This window comes from Garra rufa, chromosome 6, assembly GCF_049309525.1.
Source record: "Garra rufa chromosome 6, GarRuf1.0, whole genome shotgun sequence".
Classification (NCBI taxonomy): domain Eukaryota; kingdom Metazoa; phylum Chordata; class Actinopteri; order Cypriniformes; family Cyprinidae; genus Garra; species Garra rufa.
In genome coordinates, this window is record NC_133366.1 from 14,997,845 (window position 1) to 15,022,444 (window position 24,600).

At 36.4% G+C, this 24,600-nt stretch overlaps 1 protein-coding gene across 1 annotated transcript in view; it reads left to right on the top strand.

Moving 5' to 3' along the window:
* The window catches only part of LOC141336843 (cilia- and flagella-associated protein 58-like), a 55,406-nt gene extending 35,772 nt beyond the window's left edge, over positions 1-19,634 (top strand). Inside the window, exons 7-9 of the mRNA XM_073842572.1 lie at positions 17,445-17,556; positions 17,647-17,751; positions 19,599-19,634. Coding sequence (XP_073698673.1) covers positions 17,445-17,556; positions 17,647-17,751; positions 19,599-19,634 — 253 coding nt within the window. The remainder of the gene's footprint in view (positions 1-17,444; positions 17,557-17,646; positions 17,752-19,598) is intronic.
* Positions 19,635-24,600: the final 4,966 nt, after the last annotated feature.

The window sequence follows — 24,600 nt, forward strand, 5'->3', positions numbered from 1 at the left end:
CAACAGAACCAAACAGTGTGTTTATAGTGTGGTTATTTTCTTTACTCATGGCACAGGATGCTGCATAAATAACGCAAATGGAATGCATTTGGACATTTTGCCTGATCTGCTCCTTTGAAATGCACATCTGTGCTTTTAGTATATATATCTATACTGTAGCTCCATTAAAAAGGAATGGTTGCTTTCACATTTCTGGAGAATATGAGAATCTTTTATGGTTATGGCATCTTTTATTTTTGATCTACTTTGAAGCATGATGGACATGCTGTCTATGAACTGTCATTTCTACCAGGAAATGTGTTAAAATCTTGTTTTGTAATCCATAGAACAGTTTGAAGCAGGGTTGCCAGGTTTTCACAACAAAACTACTAAAAAAAAGCTACTCAAAACTAGCCCAAACACACTGGTAAAATTCGCATTCCAGTGGCTAATTATCATATTATTGGGGTCACTTCAACCCGCAGACATGAAAAACAACCCGCATTAACAGTGTTGAAGTAGCCTAATTCCGTGGGAAAACCACAGACTTGGCAACAGTGGTTTGGAGTGTCACATGATCTTTCAGCAATCATTCCAGTATACTGATACATGTTCAAGAAGCATTTCTTATTATCATCCATGTTGAAAACAGTTATGATGCTTCGTATTTTTGTGTCTGAAATAAAATAAATCTGATCCCTCCAAAAATAATAATAAAATAAAAATATACATTTAAACATTTATAATGATAAAACATAAAATAAAGTAAAAAGCCCAAAACTGACCACAAGCTTTTGAACAATCTCAAAGGAATGGATCCCATTTCATAGAAAGATATCTGGGAATCTCATAGAAGAAGATTTCTGAAACATTTCAGAATAGTTTGTATCAGTGATGCTCCAAAAAGCCCCTAACAAATTCGGATGGGACTTCCATCTATTCCTGTAGTGACCTAAGGAGAGTCGCTGTACCGCTGTTGTCACCTACTGAAGCGGAAGGTGCTAGAGTGATAACTTTGACTTGACGTCGCTGTGTTAGTTTGTCAACTCATCGGCCCCTGAACTCTTGTCAACAAGCTTATGATTCAGTCACAAATAGTCCTCTGCCTCTGTGCAACTTAGCAATTAAACCGTGCTATATACAACCAAAAATAAAGCTGTAGAAAAGATGGTCGAGAAGTCCTCCGATCCATAAGAATGGCATTCCAACACACCAAGGGAGCTTACTTTACTTTCTCCCCAACATCCACTCAACAGAGACAGAGAATGATTGGAATGTAAATGCAACCACTTTGTCGAATGAACTCTACTTCTCAAAAGAGATTGCAATCAAGGCTCATGTACATAATGATAATTTATGCAATTTTAAATCATACATAGATACATGCTCAGACTTTTCACACTACCCGCAAGGTCACCCCATATCATGATAAGGTACTTAAATCTTCATGAGAATTACAACTGAGAGATTACATGTGTATTCTTATTATAAGGTTTGTGACCTTCCAATGAAATTTTAAAGAGGTTGAACTAGGGCTGCAAAATTGCTATAAATAATTGAGATTGAGGCTACTGGGATTAACAAATCGTGAATCGAGATGATTGCATTCATGTTTAAATGTCCATTGTGTGCATGAATGCTGTGAATTGGAAGCATGTACCGGTACATGTTGAGGTTAAAAGTTTACATACACCTTGCAGAATCTGCTAAATGTTAATCATTTTACCAAAATGCATGTTTTTTTTAGTACTGACCTGAATAAGAGATTTCACATAAAAGACGTTACCATATAGTTCACAATAGAAAATAATAGTTGAATTTATAAAAATTGCCCCATTCAAAAGTTTACATACGTTTGATTCTTAATACTGTGTTACCAGTATGATCCACAGCTGTTGTTTTTTTTTTTTTTTTTTTTAGTAATAGTTGTTTATGAGTGTTTATGAGTGAAGGGCAGTACTAAATAAGAAAAAATTTATTTAGGCAAAGTAAGAAAAATGTACACATTTTCATTCTGTTCAAAAGTTTTCACCCCCTGGCTCTTAATGCATGTTTTGTTCTGGAGCATCAGTGAGCATTTGAACCTTTTGTAATAGTTGCATATGAGTCCCTCAGTTGTCCTCAGTGTGAAAAGATTGGTCTCAAAATCATACATAGAAATGCTGAAGACTCTATTTTTTTTTTGGGGGGGGGGGGGGGGGGGCGGCAGCGGGTTTAACTATTCAGGACAAACAAGGGACTCATGAACAACTTTCGGTAACACTTTCTATGAAGCCTGTATTTATAATGCATTATAAGGACATTCTTAATGCATTATAATGCATGCATAATGTCTTATAAACACCATTATAATATGTTATATAATTTTATAAATAATCATAACAACAGTTAAAATGCACTATAATACTTACCTTTTTGTGCTTATATCTTTGATGAGTACAATGCATTATAGCACCAGATGAAGTCTGCATTTATAATCCTTCATACGGGTATTATTAATGTATTATAGTGCACACGTAATGCCTTATAAACACAATTATGATTTGTTGTATCATCTAATTAATAATTATAAAAACAGTAACAATGCATTATAATACTTACCATTATAACACCAGATGAAGCCTGCATTTACAATGCATTACAAGGGCATTCTTAATGTATTATAATGCCTAATAAGAACATACATATAAGAACGCCCTTATAATGCATTGTAAATGCAGTCTTCATCTGGTGTTATAATGCATTGTACTCATCAAAGTTATAAGCACAAAAGGTAAGTATTATAGTGCATCGTAACTGTTGCTATGATTATTTATAAAATTATATAACATATGATAATGCTGTTTATAAGGCATTATGCATGCATTATAATGCATTAAGAATGTCCCTGTAATGCATTATAAATACAGGCTTCATAGAAAGTGTTACCCAACTTTCACTAAAAAAAAACCAAAAAAAAAACCTGTGGATCATTCAAGTAACAATTAATCAACAACAGTATTAAGAAGCAAGTGTATAACTTTTGAACAGGGTAATTTTTTTTATAAATTTAACTATTATTTTCTCTTGTGAACTACATGTAAACATCTTTTATGTGATATATGTTATTCAGCTGAGTACTAAATAAAAATTCCTTGCATTTTCTGCCTTATTTTACAAAAATAATTAACATTTTGCAGATTCTGCAAGGTGTGTGTAAACTTTTGACTTCAAGTGTATATTAGCCACTGTTCTACACTATATAAATGACTAGATTGCTTAAAATTCTAAATTCCTATTAGGCAATGAAGCCACCTCAAGTGTTCGTTTGACCATACTGCTGTTCAAAGTAGCAGTGTTCATATTGTTTGAAGAACAGTATGGTACTGATTTTTACTTACCAATTTTGCAGTAAATGAGACCATGATAAATTATGCCGTAATGAGCAAAATTCTGTTGCTTTTTGTCTGGAATATTCATTAGAAAATTCAAACCACAGAGTGGAATGAACAATACAGAGCATGGACCAATGAAAGTGTGTGTTTATGTGTGCATGAGTTTTTTCTTTGATCCAGCTTTGAACCAGATTGTTGCGTTGTGTGTTTGTCTACTGTAATGAGGAGGTCTTTCCATTTCAAATGATTTCAAAGAGCCCATACTCCAAAATAAATTATGTTTGGCTAAGTCTGCCTGAATCGCAGGGTTACCCTTACGTGCACTTCACGTCAATTAAAACACAAGCATTAGTACGTGTTCTACTGCTCTCAAACTTCTTTCCCCCACTCCATTCCGCCTGTTTTTATTGCATTAGAGGAACATTATATAATTGCTTCTCTGAAATAAGGATGGAAATAGAAAGAAAAACAGAATGAGAGAGAGAGGTTACAACAGATAGACCTTACCTTTGACATTTTAGCTCACTGCTGCACATTTTCCGGACAGAGGCCTTGGACTCTATCACAGCTCATTGTTTTATATGTGTACCGCTGTAGGCACATTTCTGTAACGGCTCGCTTTTTTTTCTCTTTTCCTCCGTATCTGTCTCCCACTGGTGCCCACTAGCACTTGTCCTCCATCCTTTCTAACTTTATTATTCTATTTCTTCTCTTAAGCGAGAACATTTGTAGTTTAGCAGTCAGTATATCACTGAAATATGTCACTTTCTACAAATTAAAAAAGGAGATGATTTTCCCCCCCGTATGTGTGCGGATCATGGCACGTGTGAACTGTGATGAAGTATGGAACATTATCCTCTTTCAAACTGCATGAAAGTAAATTTAGTCTACATTGCACACTAAGATTGCAGGGCATGTTACTAAAAAAAGTACCATATTTTCCATGAATAAATGTAGTAGTAATAATAATAATCAAAGTTAATAATAACCTTTATTTATGTATGGTCCTCTTTTGGACTATTATAGCATGCAGTGTATTCCTAATAATAATAATGGTTATATTTATTTTTATTATTATTATTATTATTTTTTTTTTTGAGTATCATGGTCCTCTTCTGGACTGGTATACCATGCAATTTATTCAAAATAATAATAATCATGATCATCACCATCAAAGGTATAACCATTATTATTATTATTGTTATTATTAAATTTTTGAGTATCAAAACCTTAATTTGTCAACACAACACTGCCAATAAATATATACGATAAATCTATGTAAATAACATATTTTGGAAATGCATGTTTTTATTGTTAGCTTTGCAGACTTTTTAACACAAAGTTTAGCAAAATAAATGTCTGCCAATCCTACTCTGTATTTTATTCAGCTCTAGTTAAAGCATACAGATCAGGAGCATATGTTCCTCTCATCTTCTTGCTTATTAGAAAAACGGAAATTTAAAAAGCAGTGGCATCCTGACAGATGAATTCCTAGAAATGAATTTCTATTCAGACCAGCATGAATATTTCACAAGAATTAAATACATGTTCCTTAAGCATTGTCTTAAGCATTGTCTAACTGCTAGCTGTGCTACCTTGAGCCTTACTTGTGACATGCCATACAGTAATAGGCCACTTTCCCCAGTCAAACCAAAGATACAATCCCTCAGGTAGTAGAGGTTTATGCATGCAATCTTTACACATGTTTGTAGCAGCTGGTAAAACTCATTCAAATGATTCAAATGGGGAGAGAAAAATGTCAACTTTCTTTTATTTTAAAAAATGGTATAAGCAAGAAATAATCAGTCAGATGGCCATTATAGCAAAACAAACCCCTAAGCAGTCTTGCATCATCCTGTTTTTTGTTTTTTTTGTGCAGTAATAACTACACTGTAAACCCTGATAAAGTAAACAAAACTCAAAACTCAAAACTCAAAAAAAAAAACTTAGGCAACTGATTACCTTACTTTTTTGAGTTAATAAACTTAAAAAATGTCTTGTTTTTAGAAGATAAATATTTTGATTACGTTGCATCTACTTTTTGATTACAGTTTAATTAAAAATTTTCATTAAGTCTGCTCAAATATTATGTTATTATGACTCAATTTTTAATCATTTGTGCCATTGTATTAAGTTAACAAAACTTTAAAAATTAAGTTACATAAACTCAAGAAGTATCAGTATTGCTTAACTCAATATTACTGAGTAGCACTTTACTCAAACACTTTAATTACACAATACTTAAAATCATGTAAAACGTAAACAGTTTGTGGCAACTGATTACCTTGAGTACTAGTGTTGTCACGATACTGGAATTTCTAACTTTGATATGATACCTTGAAAAATATCGATATTCGATACCATTTTCGATACCACAGAGAAAAAAACTGCTACAATATTAAGGGGGGTAAATTTCTTTTTTTAATTTAAAGATAAATATAAAAAGTCTAAAACATGACAATGAGGTACATGCATTTGCACACTGCTACAGCCCTGTTCAGATTCTTAGCTTCATTTGAGTTTGCTTCATACTTTCTTTGCTGTTCAAATACAACTGGTAGTAAAGGTTATGAGCAAGTTGTTTTTGTTTCATGTTTATGGTGCTACAAGACAATGCCAAACTTTAATAAACTTTTTTTTCTTTTTAGACCACACTTTTAAAATGAACTGAACTATCTAACTAATCTTAGAACTTAAGTTAATGGTAATAGATATTTGTTAACATTAGTTAACATGAATAAACAATGAAAAATACTTCCAAAACATTTATTAATCTCAGTTAAAGGTTAATTTAAAATATAATTTACTAATACATGAACTAATTAAAATCCAAAGTTCTATCTGTTAATATTTTTCATTGGACCAGAACTAACATGATCCGTTGTATTTTTATTACCTACCGTTATCAAAGATTAAAATGTACTGTAACAAATGCATTGCTCATCGTTCATAAATGCTGGTTAATACATTAACATTATTTGATGAACAAATTTTAATGCCGGATTCACATATAATCACCGATCCATGCATACAAACAATGCTCAGTTGCTCACTGGATAGACATTCAGACAAATTGCATAATTTATGTAATAATTTGTTTAAATAAAGTTAAACCACAGTTTGACCACAGTTAAAGTATTTACTCGTCTAAGATTCCTCAATCAGATTATATTAACGAACTACGGTGAAAAAACCAGACCACTCATATCAGAAACAATACTAGGCAATCTTATTTAATGATTCAGTAATGTTAAAATGAGAACAGATACCAACCTCTCTAAATTCTTTATAAAGATCCGGGTGTCTGTCTTTCAGGTGCTTTACGAAATTAGTGGTGTTAGCGCCTTTTGTTAGCACTGCTCTGTAGCATTGGCTTGCTTGTGTACTTCGGCTTTCCATATTTCCAGATAGCACTCCTGCTGTGTTCTTTATGAAACAAAGCCGGTCGCGGGGGCGCTGCACTCGCCTTTCTATTCGATTCACTAATGCTATTTAACCATCGCCAAATCAGCGAATGAGACGAGACAGGCACTGCGGTCACGTGTGGTGTTTGTCAACGCGCCTTTGGAGAGAAGTGAAAGTGACAGCTCGGCTAGTATCGATAGCGTTCAGATATTTCAGTATCGATATTTATCGAAATATCGATATTTTTGATAACACTACATTGAGTACAACAAACTTAAATAACTTGAGTAATGTCTTTTAATGAACTATTTTCTTAACTTCTTCAATTTAACACAATGCAAATGAATATTTAAAATACAGCAATATATTGTGGAAAATGTATTGCTGAATGCAGGTTGTCCAACTTGTTGCAAGACTACATTACCAAAAAGCTTAAATAGGTATGCAATACTGCAGTAAATGTGACCAAAAATCAAGTATTCAATAATAAAAATAATGAAACTTAAGTGAATTAAAATATTTACAAAAACTTGTTTTTATTTTAGCTATTTCAGCAACATTTCTCTTTTTCATTTAGTTTGCCTTGATGCACTTAACTAAAACAAAAATAAAAAAAAGATTAAAACTATATAGACATTAAAAAAACAAATGCAAATGACAAAAACACAGTAAAATGATTAAAATCTTAGAGAAAATGAAAAAAACAAAAACAAAATAGTACCTTTAATAATTTAATAACACTTCTGAAAAACATTCCCACCATCTTCAACCACCTTACTCAAATGGGCCGTCCTGGCACAAACTCACGGCATTGGTTGAAGTTGGCATATATAGCCGCCTCCACTTTTCCAGATTCTTACTCATGCAGGCTGCGTTCGCGTTCTGTTTTTCGCTGCTTACAGAGCCTGGGGCTGTCACAGAGACAGGTGGGATCTCTCAAGACACCTATTTCAGTGATATCTGTCAGTGATAGAGACATTTTATGTATGGCGAATCACTTGCGGCAGCTTTAGGGTGGTATATGTGGAAGCACTACGGCCTATAGGAGGCGGACGTTAATGTATGTGGTAACAAAGCCAGTTCTTGACACCATTGCCTATCGTTTGACCATTTTTCTGCTATTTCCTGCAAATATATGTAGTTTCAGTGGGAAGGCTGCGTTCTGCAACATAGGAAAATGTGTGTGTGGGCGAGAGTCCTGAACTCTATAAGCGTGTTGATTAAAGTTTAAGTCCCTGATATCAACCCTGCCTTCCTGAATAAATCAATCTATATACCCCAACCCACTCTTTCTCTCGCCTTCCGTATCTCTATGCAGATCTCAGTCGAAACAACAGCGAAAAGGAGGAATACAAACCAAAACACTGACTAAGAGAAACATGGATCTGGGTTTCTTTTTTCCATTCTAAATCAGTTATTTATTTGTCACAGTGGAATTAATTTGTTGATGGCAAAAGATGGATGGCTTGCTTTCTTTTAGTGGACAGTGATGTATTTATGCAAAACACAATTGAGAAGAGAGAATAGTGAGAGCAGAAAAGCAAAAGCTTTGCCAAAAACACAATTAAAATGCATAAATTAAAGCCACAGCCAGCAAAAGGCAAGCAAATGGAAAGGCTGCTTTTATTTCCCCCAATCTGGACAGGAAATCCTTTTAGGGCTCTATTGTCTGCTGTAAGGTGCAGTAAAATGACCAATGACTAAGATTAATATGGTCTCCCTGGAGCACTGATGTCAGTAATTACTGTATGCTCTTATGTCACATTTTATGTTATATCCTTTTCTAAGAGTAGAAATGTCATGCATTTGTATGCACACAATGCTAAGAAGCTTTTGTTAGGAACAGATCAAACGGAGTGCCACTGAAAGTATTTTATTAAAGCTCCAGGAAAAAGTGCTGGCTAGATTTCCCAGATACAAACTTACGGAGTAATCAAAATGCAATGTGAAGAAGTGCTAGTGTTTCAGGGTCGGATTAGACCTGTCTTGAGCAAAGTGATCAAAGAATACTTACTCTATGGCTGGGCGATTTGGCCTAAAATCAAAATCTTGAGTAATTGAACATTTTAACCCGATTACGATTAATGAACGATTATTTTATAAATAAAACTTTAATAAAATTATATTTATTTTTTGCCCTCATAGTTCACTGACAAGTTTTGTACAGTGAATATGCTCACATATTACAAGTGAGAGATTTTTGAATGAAGGGTGCACACACTATCTACTATCTATGATTATTTATTGAACATCAGTGTCGAACAACTGAAATTAAAGCACACATTGCTTAAAACGAAAAGTCACATTTTTCTTAAATTAGTGAAAATAAATAACTTGCACTTTTGGAAACAAAATAAATTTATAAAATAATAATAAATATTAAAAGTAGAAAATAAGCAGTATATCTTCTAAATAAGATTACTCTTGTATATCCTGTAACTACTTTTTACTGCATAAATACTGCTTAAGCTCTCCATCGATATGTCGGCAGAATAACGTAGCGTAATGGAGCTGGGTTACGTGACTCCACACGCAGTAGTGTTTTTAAAGGGAAAGTAATTGAAATAATTGACCTGGAAAAATTTGATCGATTATAGAATGTCGATTTCGATTACGTTTCGATTAATCGCCCAGCCCTAACGTACTCTCACCTAATATACTGTAAGTTTGGACGAAGTTAATGGAAGTGGCACTGGCAATTGTGGCTTTCCAACAGATTCCTGTTTTGGTGTTTCTAAAAGGTGTTTACTTCATTTGGTTGGTCTTAAAGGGATAGTTCACCCAAAAATGAAAATTCTGTCATTAATTACTTACTCTCATGTCGTTCCAAATCCGTAAGACGTTTGTTGATCTTCTGAACACAAAGACAGCAACGCAACTACCATTCTGTAGGCAAAGAAAGGTAGTAAGGACATTTTTAAAATAGTCCATGTGACGTCAGTGGTTCAACCGGAATCTTATGAAAGTGTGAGAATTTTTGTGCACAAAGAAAACAAAAGTAACAACTTTATTCAACAATTTATTTTCTTCCGTGTCAGTCTTCGAATCACGTTCACGAGAGTACCACATTGGTGGCAGACACTAAAGAAATATTTGAATAAAGTCGTTATTTTGGTTTATTTGCGCACAAAAAATAAAGCTGATGTCACATGGACTATTTTAACAATGTCCTTGCAACCTTTCCGGGCCTTGAACGTGTCAATTGTGTTGCTGTCTATGTAGGGTCAGAAAGCTATCGGCTATTCATCAAAAAGATCTTAATTTGTATTCCAAAGATGAACAAAGGTCTTACGGGTTTGGAATGGCATAAGGGTGAGTAATTAATGACAGAATTTTTTAATTTTTGGGTGAACTATCCCTTTAATAGTGTTGTAATAGTACAATGAAGTTGGACTTAAGATGTGGAATCCTTGGGTACGAATCCCGTGAAAAAAATTACTCACGATGTGAGCATTTTACGTCACATTCGCTTTTGTTTATACTATCGGGTAGGTTGAGGTATAGTGCAGATGGTACATTATTTTAAAACGTTGTGGAGCATTAGACTTATTGCACCTCTCAATAGACATTTCAAGTCAGAACTGCGGTGACGTGTAGAAAACAAATGTCACATAAAACATACCATGTATATTAATCTTTTCTGAGAAAAAACACCCTTTTAGCACCACCCAATGGACATTTCACATCAAATATGTCACAAAACATACATGGCGGTACTTATTTCATTTCCCAGAGGTGCGTTTTCATCATAAAACCAGGCTGGATAAAATATGTTTACATTTTTTCTGTGTATGCATGTTCCAATCCAGATTGTCTGTGCATTAGTGCTTGGAATTTTCAATGAATCTTACTTAACATTACATTTGTACACCAGTATCTGGCAACAAGTCTATTGCTGTGTCTAATTTAGAAGGTTGCGCCCTCCGTAGGCCACATTTGTCAGCCGCATACATTATTGAGGCTGTCTCATTTCAGAAAAGTAACTATTACATTCCAAAGAAGGTTAGAAATTACAGTAATTAGGCCTCAAATGGAATAACAGGAATAATGGCTGCTTTTCTGAAATGTATGTGGCTGACAAATGCAACCTACATAAGGCACAGCCTTAAAAGAGAAATCGAATACCCATTTTCCACAAGTTGGTATGATTCTTTAGCAACTCAGCTACTCAGCAACCCGTTTTGGTGCATGTCTTTAAATGATAATGAGCTGCTGCTGACCCTGCCCCCTCTTGTGTATTCTGTGGCGTGTTACCATCAGAAACAAAACTAATCCACTGCGTCCTCAGTAGCTCTGATGTCGGGAGAAAATAAAACCTCTTATGTTCACTTTTACATCCAAATACAAAACATCTGCAGTGCTTACAAGACATTGTTGTCGCTACAGTTCGAGAGCAGAAAAATTGGCGGACAGGGGACAACTGGTTGAGGGTAAAAATATGCTAATATGGGACAGTCCATCAACATTCATCATTCATGTCATGATTGAAGACAATCATTCATTCAAAAGATTTTTTGATGCCAAGTCTTTCTGTAACAAAATGAATTCTTCCAAATGATTCATTCAATACTGCTGATTCATCCCGGAATGAAACACCAGACTATGTGTTGCTCTGAGACTGTTGTGGATTTGTTTGGAACTATTTCCACTGGCACAACAAAAACAGTCAAGGTACATGTAATGAATAATGTGTAATGTTGTGTTGTTGTAATATGTAATGTTTCCTTCATAAAGACAGTTTTCCTTTACACCAACGAAATCAGAGAACAGCAAGTGTTTGTGTGTGTAAATGATGTCTGACAATGATGCAACAAGTGTACAAGAGGATTTCTCTTCACATCAAAGCTCCTGAGGTCGTGTTTGTCTGCCTTGCCATCAATTTTAATGAAGGAAGACACTTATTAAAGACTCAGGTTGGGCCTAAACATGAACACTTGATATGTAATAGAGAGCTTACTCTCACAGGAAAGAATAGAGTTTGATATTAGCATGTAATTAAGCATAAGCACATCTAATATTTTTAGATGAAATAGTTATTTAGACTATACACTTTTTATTGATAGTTTCACATATTTAATGAAATCTACAATATATTATAATGAGCAATTCAATCAGCTCATCACTTTGAATGTGTTTTTTATTCTTTTCACAAAGCTTGTTGATTTTTAGCAGTAGTTTTTGACTTAATTTGGCAGCATAATAAAGTCTAAAACAGGCTTTTGCGTCAGAAGCACAGCCATGACTCCTTAAAATACTGTCTCGGTAGGTATAGCTCAGTAGGTTTGGAACAGAGCCCTTGTGACAGTTATAAATATTAAAGATGACAAGCAACCCAAAACAAGAGCTAATGCCATTTTTTTCCCTCAAACATGGCAAACATTAACAACATTGATTTTGTCTGAATCATCAGTGACGTAAAAAGACCTTGTGGATGTTGAGAAATCAATCCATGCCATTTAAAAGCAATTCCACTGTCTTTTAGCACAACATTTGCAAAAACCACTCCAGTTTACTCGCATTGCTAGACAAATGATAGTACACTGAAGATTTTGGTAATAGCGTTTTTCCCCCCAAAGGAAATGACATATTGATCAATTTAGCATGCTAATCGCTAACACCCTCATAAACTCAACCTGCATTGCGCTCAGGTAAATGAGCTGTGCGCTATCATCATCCATCTCTCTCCAATGCTTCACAGAAAAAGTTCTAGGACATACTGCTTAAACGGAGCATCATATCATTTCGGTTGAGCACTCAGTTGGATATAATATGGCTCTCTGTCATCTCTAGTTTACAAGGGTTAAAAGAGGCACTTAAAAACCTCTTTGCTTTTTTTATTTTACATTTTTTTGTGTCCATCACATAACATTTTGCCTACTATATATTGTATAGTATGGAAGGAGGCATATTTGTACGCAGGGATTGATTATAATGGTTTTTGAGCTTTTGTTGTGTTGTGCCGGTCATGTCTGGTGTAGACAGGGTGTTATTTTATCTCCCTTTCATTCACGTTTCTGTTCCTCATTTTTTTTCTGCCTAGAAGATTTTTTTATGTCCTTAGATGTCCTTAGAGACGATTTTGCCATTATTTATTTTCAGTGTATTTCAAGAGGCTTTTCTATTGTGGCTGAAATGGCATGATTTGCTTTTCCAGACTCTGGCAAGCCACTAGTGCTAATAGGTTGGCTGATGGAGCTTTCAAGTTGTTTATTTGCAGAGTTGAATCATTGTAGCAGGTCAAAGGCAGACACTGGCTGTAGCTAGACTTGCCATGAGTGACTCTGTTGTAGGGGTGCATGCACAGAATATGCTGTTGTGCAAAATAACAGGTGGGTGCAATCTGACAAAACACAACAGAGCATATGAATCTTTTCCCAGTTGTCCATAATAACAACAACAACAACAACACATCAAACGTTGTAACAGACAAATGTTACAGCTACAGATAAACACTTGAAACCCAGTCCCACCTCTCAGGTTTTTCTGATTTGTTCAGTGAAGGAATTGTTCACCCAAAAATGGGAATTTTTTTACTCACCTTCAGGGCACCCAAAATGTAGATGAGTTTGTTTCTTTATCCGAAGATATCATGCAATACATCACTTGCACAGTGGTTCCTCTGCAGTGAATGGGTGCCATCAGAATGAAAGTCCAAACAGCTGACAAAAACATCACAATAACCCATAAGTAATTCAGAGAGAAGAGAAAAGCAGTATGTTTGTAAGAAACATCCACAGTGTGTCAGGTCTTTCCTGAGTTTTGGTTCATTTTTGTGACACATTTCAGAAAGAAGTTCACTGGAAATTGCATCCTGTTCTTTATTTTACCAAAGCACAAGGTTTTGTTGTTATTCTAAGTCTACAAACACTCTTAAAGATAAAGGCTCCAAAGGGGTGTTTTTGTGGTGATGCCATAGAAGAACCATTTTTGGTTTCCCAAAGAACCTTTCACTAAACAGTTCTTAAACAAACCATTTTGAAGAACATTTTAAAAATCTAAAGGACTGTCATGATCGGGGCTGTGGGGCTTCCCTCAGCCACCTGAGGTCACTGTTTTCCCTTCCCTGCACAGCACTTCCAAGTATTCACGTCTGTTTTGTCATTTACACTGATTCACTCACAGCTGTTCACCATTTGGACTTTTCTATAAGAACCCTCATTTCCCACTACTCCTTCTGGCTGCATTGTCTTCCGTATGGTTTGTTTCCTGTCTCTGTTTTCAAGTTTTATGTTAATCCTGCTCCTGCCCAGATCCAGTCGTGTGTGCCGTGTTGGCCTTTTGGTTTTGTTTTGTTCTGTTTATTTGTGTTTATTGTTATTAAATATACTCCTTGCATCTGGACCCAGAACTCCCCTTATTCACGTGACAGAATGCAGCCAGCATCAGTGGGTCCAGCAGGGAGGATTTCTTTTTTGCCCTTCAGGGAGAAGGTGACGTTGTCCAAAGAGACGGCGGCCATTTGCGCTCGTTGGGCGGCGGAGGCGGTCGTTGAGCCGACTGAGCCCGAGTGGATGACGACCATTTTCGCTCGTTGGGCGGCGGAGGCGGCGTCCACTGTCTCTGTTCCGGACGCGGCGGTGACCGCGCTCTCTGTTCCGGACGCGGCGGTGACCGCTCTCTCTGTTTCGGACGCGGCGGTGACCGCGCTCTCTGTTCCGGACGCGGCGGTGACCGCGCTCTCTGTTTCGGACGCGGCGGTGACCGCGCTCTCTGTTCCGGACGCGGCGGTGACCGCGCTCTCTGTTTCGGACGCGGCGGTGACCGCTCTCTCTGTTCCGGACGCGGCGGTGACCGCGCTCTCTGTTCCGGACGTGGCGGTGACCGCTCTCTCTGTTCCTGACGCGGCGGTGACCGCGCTCTCTGTTCCGGACGCGGCGGTGACCGCTCTCTCTGTTCCGGACGCGGCGGTGACCGCTCTCTCTGTTCCGGACGCGGCGGTGACCGCTCTCTCTGTTCCGGACGCGGCGGTGACCGCTCTCTCTGTTCCGGACGCGGCGGTGACCGCTCTCTCTGTTTCGGACGCGGCGGTGACCGCTCTCTCTTTTCCGGACGCGGCGGTGACCGCTCTCTCTTTTCCGGACGCGGCGGTGACCGCTCTCTCTGTTCCGGACGCGGCGGTGACCGCGCTCTCTGTTTCGGACGCGGCGGTGACCGCTCTCTCTGTTTCGGACGCGGCGGTGACCGCTATCTCTGTTTCGGACGCGGCTGTGACCGCTATCTCCGTGCCTGACGCGGCGGCGTCCGCTATCTCCGTGCCTGACGCGGCGGCGTCCGCTGTCTCCGTGCCTGACGCGGTGGCGTCCGCTGTCTCCGTGCCTGGCGTGGCGACGTCCGTTGACTCCGTGCCTGACGCGGCGGCGTCCGATGTCTCCGTGCCTGACGCGGCGACGTCCGCTATCTCCGTGCCCGACGCGGCGACGTCCGCTATCTCCGTGCCTGACGCGGCGACGTCCGCTATTGGGCCTGACGCGCCGTTACACGGGCCTGGCCCGCCATCCCTCCCCCTGACTTGCCTTCCTCCGTGCCTCCTCCCTCCAGACTTAGGGAACGTCTGGGAGCCGTTCCGTGGGGAGGGGGTACTGTCATGATCGGGGCTGTGGGGCTTCCCTCAGCCACCTGAGGTCACTGTTTTCCCTTCCCTGCACAGCACTTCCAAGTATTCACGTCTGTTTTGTCATTTACACTGATTCACTCACAGCTGTTCACCATTTGGACTTTTTTATAAGAACCCTCATTTCCCACTACTCCTTCTGGCTGCATTGTCTTCCGTATGGTTTGTTTCCTGTCTCTGTTTTCAAGTTTTATGTTAATCCTGCTCCTGCCCAGATCCAGTCGTGTGTGCCGTGTTGGCCTTTTGGTTTTGTTTTGTTCTGTTTATTTGTGTTTATTGTTATTAAATATACTCCTTGCATCTGGACCCAGAACTCCCCTTATTCACGTGACAAGGACCTTTGAAAAGTTCCATGGATGTTCAAGGTTCTTCATGGAACCATTGATGCCAATAAAGAACATTCATTCTTCAAAACACAACAGAGCACAGGGATCTTTTTTTTTCAGTTGTCCATAATTATGACAACACATCAAACATTGTAACAGACAAATGTTACAGCTACAGTAAACACTTGAAACCCAGTCCCACCCCATAGGTCTTTCTAATATGTTCAGAGAAGGAATTGTTTACCCAAAAATGGAAATTTGCTGAACATTTACTCACCCTCAGGGCACCCAATATGTAGATGAGTTTGTTTCTTCATCAGAAGACATAATGCATTACATCACTTGCATAGTGGTTCCTCTGCAGTGAATGAGTGCCGTCAGAGTTCAAACAGCTGATTAATCACAATAGCCCTTAAGTAATCCAGAGATAAGAAAATAGCTGTATGTTTGTAAGAAACATCCACCATATTTCAGGTCTTTCCTCACTGAAAAAGTGCATCCTTTTCTTTATTTTACCAAAGCACAACATTTTGTTGTTATTGTAAGTGTATACACACTCTTAAAAATAAAGGCTCCAAAGGGGTGTTTTTGTAGTGATGCCATAGAAGAACCATTTTTGGTTCCCCATAGAACCTTTCACTGAACCATTCTGAAGAACATTTAAAAAATCGAAATAACCTTTTTCGCATCTGAAAGGTTCCATGGATGTTCAAGATTTTTCATGGAACCATCGATGCCAATAAAGAACCTTCATTTCTAAGAGTGCAGGTAAATACAACTAGGGTTAGTGTAACCTTTACAGTCTCAAATAATGTATTACTTTTATCTGTATGATCAAAAGTCATTATTTTAATTATTTTCACTGTTATCAGGAAAAAATGCAACTGAATGTTCCGGCCGGAAAGGGTTAAGGCTTTTTAACATCGCTTCTGGCCAAAATATGAGTCCATAATTCATAATAACGCTTCCTCCAGTGAAAAAGTCCATTCCCTGTTGTCTTCTCACATCAAAATCCACCAACATACTGTATTTGTTTAAATGTTTTAGATGGTTTTTGCTTGTAAAGGTTGCATAATCTTGGCATATTTCTCTTCTGATGCAGACAAGATGACTTTTTCATTATAACGATGAATTACACACATGCAGTTTTTAAATTTAAAAGATGTTAAATGATCCATATTCAACTTTATAAACGGTAATCTCTGGCTGTTGTACGTGTGTATCCTCGTTTTGTATTTCTACAATTTAATGCAGCTCAAATTTCAAATTACAGCTCAAAAATAATCTTGAAAATGATGTGACTATACAGCGAATATGTACATAGACCAACCCAAAAATAGCTTCAGATGCTAGAATTTATCATGTGTACGCCTATAGAAAAGCATACATATCTACAAGTGTCTTTTCGAACAAGCTTGGCACAGAGAGGGAAAGGTCAGCTAGGATTATGTTGTGAGCCATAACCTGTCGATATGAGATCCAAGAGATTTGTTTCTCCCTCTCGCTTTCATTCACCCTCTTGTTTGCGTTTCCCTGTTTGTGGCTGGTGTGGTGCATAAGTAAATAAGTGAAGTGCAGGCTTTTAGAACCTCTCACGCAAACTCATTTTCAAAGTGCTGTTGCACCCTGCCAGATTGCAGGAGGACTTTAAATGACTGACTATAAATTAGTAGATTATTGTTGCTTTTATTGTGGCCTGAAAACCAGAGTCAGAGTTACTCTACCGCCGTTTCTTTGTTCTGATGGCAGACAGGAAGTGTTTCATATGCAGAGGGAGCTGCTGAAAGAGAGGACAAGATGTCGAGCTCTATCAGAGGAGCTTAGCAATCCCTTGCATTTACACCGCTGGAGAAGACTAGAGGTATGGGTTTACATTGGCTTGTTACTGAAACAGTTATAGAAATAATACAGTCTTCCAATATATTTTGATTATGCTTCTCTTTCTTTGTAGGCGAGTGATCCAAGCACCTTTGAACTGATTCAGAAGATGCATACTCTTCAACGGAGACTGATAGCGAAGACTCAGGAGGTTGTGGAGAAAGAGCTTCTGTTACAGGTAAGATTCTCTAATTGGTGCTATCATGGAATGATCCTAGTGCCCCTTCTGCTTCGCAAATCATTGTCCCACCACATATTCAGATCATTAGCTGAAGCTAAAGTGTGAGACTGCTCATAGAAAATAGAGAAATAAAATCATATACACTACTGTTTATACGTTTAGGGTCAAGAGGTTTGTTTGTTTGTTTATTTATTATTTATCAATAATGTAATATTAAAGACATTTATAATAATGCTGCAAATAAACAATATTCTTTTATTCATAATATATATATATATATATATATATATATATATATATATATATATATATATATATATATATATACATACATACACACACACACACACACACACACACACACACACATATATGTGTCAAAGACATTAAGTTTCAATTTACAAAAGTGATTTTATGTCCATATAAAGCACATTAACTGTAAGTAAAGTGTCTACTTTTAAGGTTTCAAATATGTTTTTAGAGAATAAAATGTCAAAATTTGGTTGAAATAATGTTACATTGTCATTCAGTGTAACACAATATTTATGTAAAAATTCAAACAACATGCTTATTCTGATTTGTATATATTAAAATATATAAAAGAATAAGGAAGCATATAAAATTCATGTCGGGTCATGTGACAAGAACTAACGAATCAGCTTCTTCCTTTCACGAAAAACATTAAAAGCTTAGCCAAGATGGAGGAACAGCCAGTCATAGCTGTTACAGGGATAACAGTTTTTAGTAGCAGAGCTATATATATATTAGTACTGTCAAACGATTAATTGCAATTAATCAGATCCAAAATAAAAGTTTTGAAATTATTAATATATATTAAGATAATATTATAAATATATAAATATATATAATATAATAAAGATTAAGCAGCATTACTGTTTTGAACTATGATAATAATAATAAAAATGTTTTTTTCAGCATCAAATCTGTAGATTTGAAATAATGAAGATTCAACTGAATTCAGCTTTGACATCACAAGTATAAATTAAAATAAAAAAAGAGTTTCTATTTTTTGTTATTATTTAAGTTTATTTAAATTGTAATTCTATTTCACACCATTAAAAAATAAAATAATATAATATAATATAATATAATATAAAAGTAATATTTCTGGTAATATAGTAATTAAAAAATCTATTTATACCCATTAGAAAAGTTTCTGTTTTAAATTCTGTTTATCATTATCAAAATAATAATAATAATTTTTGTCATTATCGCACAGCCCTAATATGAACACAATAAGAATAATGTCTTTGCCTTTTACATTGTTGCTCTTTGTTTTTTTAGCATTTGTACTGTTCAGTTAAATTGGTGTTTTTGTGGTATTATAATTTTCTAATGGGAAAACAACCTTTGTTAAAGTTATCTAAAAGTAAGTTGAATGAATAACTGAATAACTTTTTTATTTCTGTGCCTGTACTTTTGCACAAAGTGCCACAGATTTCCACATAACTAGAATGTTCACCATTAATTTTACACAGCCTTTGCGCCTTGCTTGTTCTGTTATTACATATTTGAACTAATTTGATTATGCTTTCAGCTCCTAAATAACAGTAAAGTACTCTCTACTTTCTTTTACCATATTAAAATCCATTCCACAGTATCCTGCAGATTCTGAGTCTGGACTGATAATTAGTCGTTTTTACTGGAGTCCATTTTTAAAGTACTGTAATATTTGAATGTATGTGAGAGTCATTATCTCCCTGCTGTTCAATTTAATAATACAAAACAAGCAGAGTCTATATCATTTATACGTTCAGCCATACATTACATGCATTATAGTCTGGATCCTCATTTTCCTCTCTTTGTCCTTGTGTATGGTCTAGTATTCAGAGGGCTCTCCATTATCTGTAATGAAGTGATCCATGCTGTTCATTGCTCAGTCTAGAAACAAATGCGATTTCTCAGATGCAGCAGGTGCTCGAGTAGAGCTTCTTGAGGGAGCAATATTTGTTTACATAAATGCACTTGGAATATATGATTAGGTAGGTTATGAATAGAGAGACGGAGAGAGATGCTGTTGGTGCGACTAGAGTTACTTTTTCTGCTTTCTTGGTTCTGTATTTGAGATTTTTAATTGGGTTTGTTTGTTTAAAGTCTATAATAGTAGCACCAAAGCAGCTAATCAGAAACGATATAAAACTAAAAAAATAAGACGAAAAAGATTTGTCTGAAAGATTCAGACAAAATGTTCCTAGGAATAGCTGTCCACTTTACGAGATGGGTAGACATGGACTGTGATGTTCAGTTTGATGGTGTTAAGAGTTTTTTCTCACTTCGGATCTTGAGCTCAGATGCAGTGGAAATGATAAAATGGGCTTTCAAAATGCCATTAACATCAGACAGACAGCCGGTTTAAAAAGGTTCCTTTCACTGCCTGTATCAAATGAAGCTTAACAGACTGAATCGCAATCTTAGGACATGAGCAGCCTTTTTCAGGGATCAGATCATATCAAATCACGTGTCTGATTTCTTTCAGGTCATCACTAGGTTCACCTTTTCTTTCTAAACTCAATTCAGAACACACTATTGATATTTACAAAAGCTGTAGTAAAGGATATAATAGCGTCTCACCTTATTTCTGTTAGGAGAAACTTTTAGGCTAGCTGCCTACAAGAGCTGTGCAGTGTTTCATTTCATGTGTGATTGTTGTTTAAATGATATGCATTTTGACATTTTCAAGTATATTGCAAAAATCAAACAAAAATACATTTAGAGAGTACATGCATACACTACATGAATGATGAGTGTAAGACTAAGAGTTCATGTCTTTTATCCTTATATCATCTGATAAAGTTAAAGAATTTGTTCATTTCCAGAACAAAAATTTACAGATAACTTTCTCAGCCCCATGTCATCCAAGATATTCATGTCTTTCTCTCTTCAGTCATAAAGTAATTGTGTTTTTTTGAGGAAAGCATTCCAGGATTTTTCTCCATATAGTGGGCTTCTATAGTGCCCGCGAGTTTAAACTTCCAAAATGCAGATTAAATGTAGCTGCAAAGGGCTCTAAATGATCCCAGCTGAGGAAGAAGGGTCCTATCTAGCGAAATGAATGGTCATTTAAAAAAAAAAATGTAAAAAAATTATTTACTTCTACTGATCTGTAAATTTTTGTTCTGGAAGTAAACTAATATTTTAATATAACACGAAGAGTGACATTTTTCTCCAAATATCAGCACAGTTGCAAATGTGATCAATTAAATCAATTAGCCGTTTGAATGAATTGGTTGAATGAATGATTCAGTGACTCAATGATTGATTTTCTGCCTCCTACTGGCGATTTTAGGTTTATATTTAAATGATATATTTCCAGGTTTCCCCCAAATCATTTCAAATATCAATATTCAGCCTTTTTAACATCAAAACATTAATTATGCATTGTAATGGCAGGTTAAATGCATTCTTGTCCTGCATCTGAATGCCACAGGCTCACATCTGCATTACAAACACACATTTTGTTGATAATGATTTCATTTGAATAGTAACAGCCCTGTAGTGTCTTAATGAATTTATTGATTAAAATCGAAGAATTTGACACAAAAGACGATGCAAATATGTAATTAAGTTAGGAAAAATTGTATTATGATAGTAAAAATCCTTATAAAAGGTAAATAATCAATTTAAACTTATTGGAAAAGTTCATTTCTTTTTTAAGTTCAGTCTGTTTCAGAAAACATAATTTTTCAAGAATTTTTTTTTTTTTTTTTGCCGTTGTCACACAGCTCTAATATTTACACATAAGATTAACATCTTTTAATGTCATTACATTGTTGCTCATTGCTTTTTAGCATTTTGTGCTTTTTGCCCCATCAAACATAGAGTAAAATAGTAATATTGTGAAATATTACAGTCCTTCAGAAATCGTTTCAATATGCTGATCTAGGGCTCAAGAAGCATGTCTTATTATTATAAATGTTGAACGCATATGTAGATCGGGATCGGTGCTTTCCTTTAAAAGGAAAAGTAACGTCAGTCCTCTGCATCGTCAGCAGCTCAGTTGTCGGAAGTAAATGACTACTGCTATTATTCATTATTACGTCCAACTATCATGGGAGCGGCCTCTGTCGGTGTGTCATCACACCGACAATAAGCTGAGAATGATCTGATTTTAAAAAGGGGATATTATATTTAAAGATCAAAAAATACCACTGGGTTGATTTTTATCATTGTAGGGTGGTTGTGTACACAACTGCCAACACACATTAATGTTCAAACAACATGTAAAAGTGAGTTTTGCATTTGATGACCCCTTTAATGCATCCTTGCAGCACAAAGTAATTAATTACTACTTCTGTGCTCTTCTGTATGTTAGGAAAAATTTGTTGTATTTATATTACTTGTGCAATTCTGTTTGACGCCACTATGAACTTCTTTTAGAATGCATAAATGAATCAGCATTATGTGATTTTCAATCTGGAAATCAATGCATATGCCGAAGGACTCCAGATGAAATGAACTCATCTTCGAGGGAACATTGGGATGCAGTGCTAATTAGGTTAAAGCTGACTGCTTTACAACACCCCTATAACTCATTGTGTAATTATGAAGTCGCTCAGCTCGGCTCTGTGCATTGGCTCGAGCGCCGTGTGAGTCTTGAGCTGTATTTGATGCCTTTTAAAAAAGCCCCACCACAGTTGTTAGACAGCAGGGCATTGTTGTATTGTTTTGTAGCTGTTTGCAGTGAAAATTGTGACAGCGTGTACAATATAACACCGTTTAGGACACAATAGCAAAAAGCCATTTCAGTCAAGACAATGCTGCACTTCTGTAGACGGAGGACACTGGTGATTTAAAAACATACAAGACAGGCTCCATTTTGAATATAATACCCATTATAGATCTTGAAGTATTCACAATGCAGCACTTTATGGCAAACAAAGAGCAGGCACAGACTCTAATTGTCGCATTATTTGCATTGAGACAGTGCGATAATAAGAGAGGCACAGAACGTATCATGTCAGTTAATATTCGTGCAGGCAAATCTGGACAGACGATTAGTGGTTAACTATTTATTCATGCATACTGGCCGCAAGATATGGCCCGGTGACTCAGCGTGTTACCAACCGAGGTATGACAGGAAGGACTGTTTTACCTGCAACAAACAGCGGAGTTTATTATGCCCTACAGTTAATGTAATATAACACCATACACAACATATTACAGATAAGGCAGAAGGTCTGCAAAAGGTTTGCATCAGGTGCCACAGAGTTAGATTGAGTTTTCCGAGCTGAAGTTTTCATTTGCGTAAAACAGAAAGGAAGCTGATAATGTATCGCAGGAGATTCAGCAATCAGAGAAAGGTTGTGACTTCTTATTTCCCGAAGCTCATGCATAAGATAGACAAAAATATGTTTAGAAGCTAAAGATTTGCAGAGTAAGATTTATTAATAGCATAGTTAGCATAGAAATAATGTTGAATTGAACAATAATAGATGACTTGATATCTATTGTATATAGATTTTTTTTCCCATTTTGACCTTATCAGACCCGCAACCCACCAATTGAGACCTACTGCTTAGGTCACAAAGGCTTTTCTCCCCTTATTTGCAACAGAACGTGTGTCATGACAGCAGCAACAACAAAATAAAGTCATTTTGATTGTCAAAATCTTAGCTGTCAGGGGAGAATGTCTCCGTCGTACGACAGGTCGGAATCCGGTAGACGTGCAATTGTCGTCCGAATTTTTTGGCAGAGAAAACTGTTGCGGGGGTGTGAAAATCGAGCGTGTTCCCGTCACTGTCAGTCACAGTGTGTCTTCTTCATCTCTGAATGGAGTGACACACAGAACATCTGTTTGCTTTTAAATTGCACTCGTCTACCGATCGCGCTGAACAGGGACAGCAGAGCTACTGCGTTTACTTCAAGTGTTCTTCATGTCACATAGGCTTCTGTGATTATTCAGTCTGACATAGAGGAAATGAAGTCAGAATGAGGCTAAGCAACGTGACTTCCTGTTTGTTTCTCTTTGTTTGTTAGCAATTTGTAAAAATACGTCTTACGTAAGAGGATGACTGTAGACATGGTGTTAAATATGAGTTTGGTGGAGAGAGAGAAGGAAATGGAGTGAATAGGAAAGAAAGTGAGCAAGGTTATTGAGAGGTGAGGATTTGAAGGGCCTGTAATGCGGTCATTGGATAAAAGACAGATAGATCTTTTTTGTAATTTCCCCATGGAGGACTATCATCTGGAAGAAGATTTCACTGTATATGTTTTTGCAGTGGTCTGAAGAATAGAGAATAGCATTATGTACAGTTGAAGTCAAAAGTTTACATACACCTTGCAGAATCTACAAAATGTTAATTATTTTATCAAAATAAGAAGGATCATACAAAATGCATGTTTTTTTTTATTTAGTACTGACCTGAATAATGATATTTCACATAGAAGATGTTTACATATAGTCCATAAAAGAAAATAATAGTTAAATTTATAAAAATGATCCTGTTCAAAAGTTTACACACCCTTAATTCTTAATGCTGTGTTGTTACCTGAAAGATCCACAACTGTGTTTTTTTTTTTTTTTTTGTTTAGTGGTGGCTGTTTATGAGTTCCTTGTTTGTTCTGAACAGTTTAACTGTCTGCTGTTCTTCAGAAAAATCTTTCAGGTCCCACAAATTCTTTGTTTTTTTCCAGCATTTTTGTGTATTTGACCCCTTTCTAACAATAACTGTATGATTTTGAGATCCATCTTTTCACACAAAGGACAACTGAAGGACTCATATGCAACTATTACAGAAGGTTCAAACACTCACTGATGCTCCAGAAGGAAAAAAAAAAAGATTAAGGAGTGTACATTTTTCTTATTTTGCCTAAAAATAATAGTTT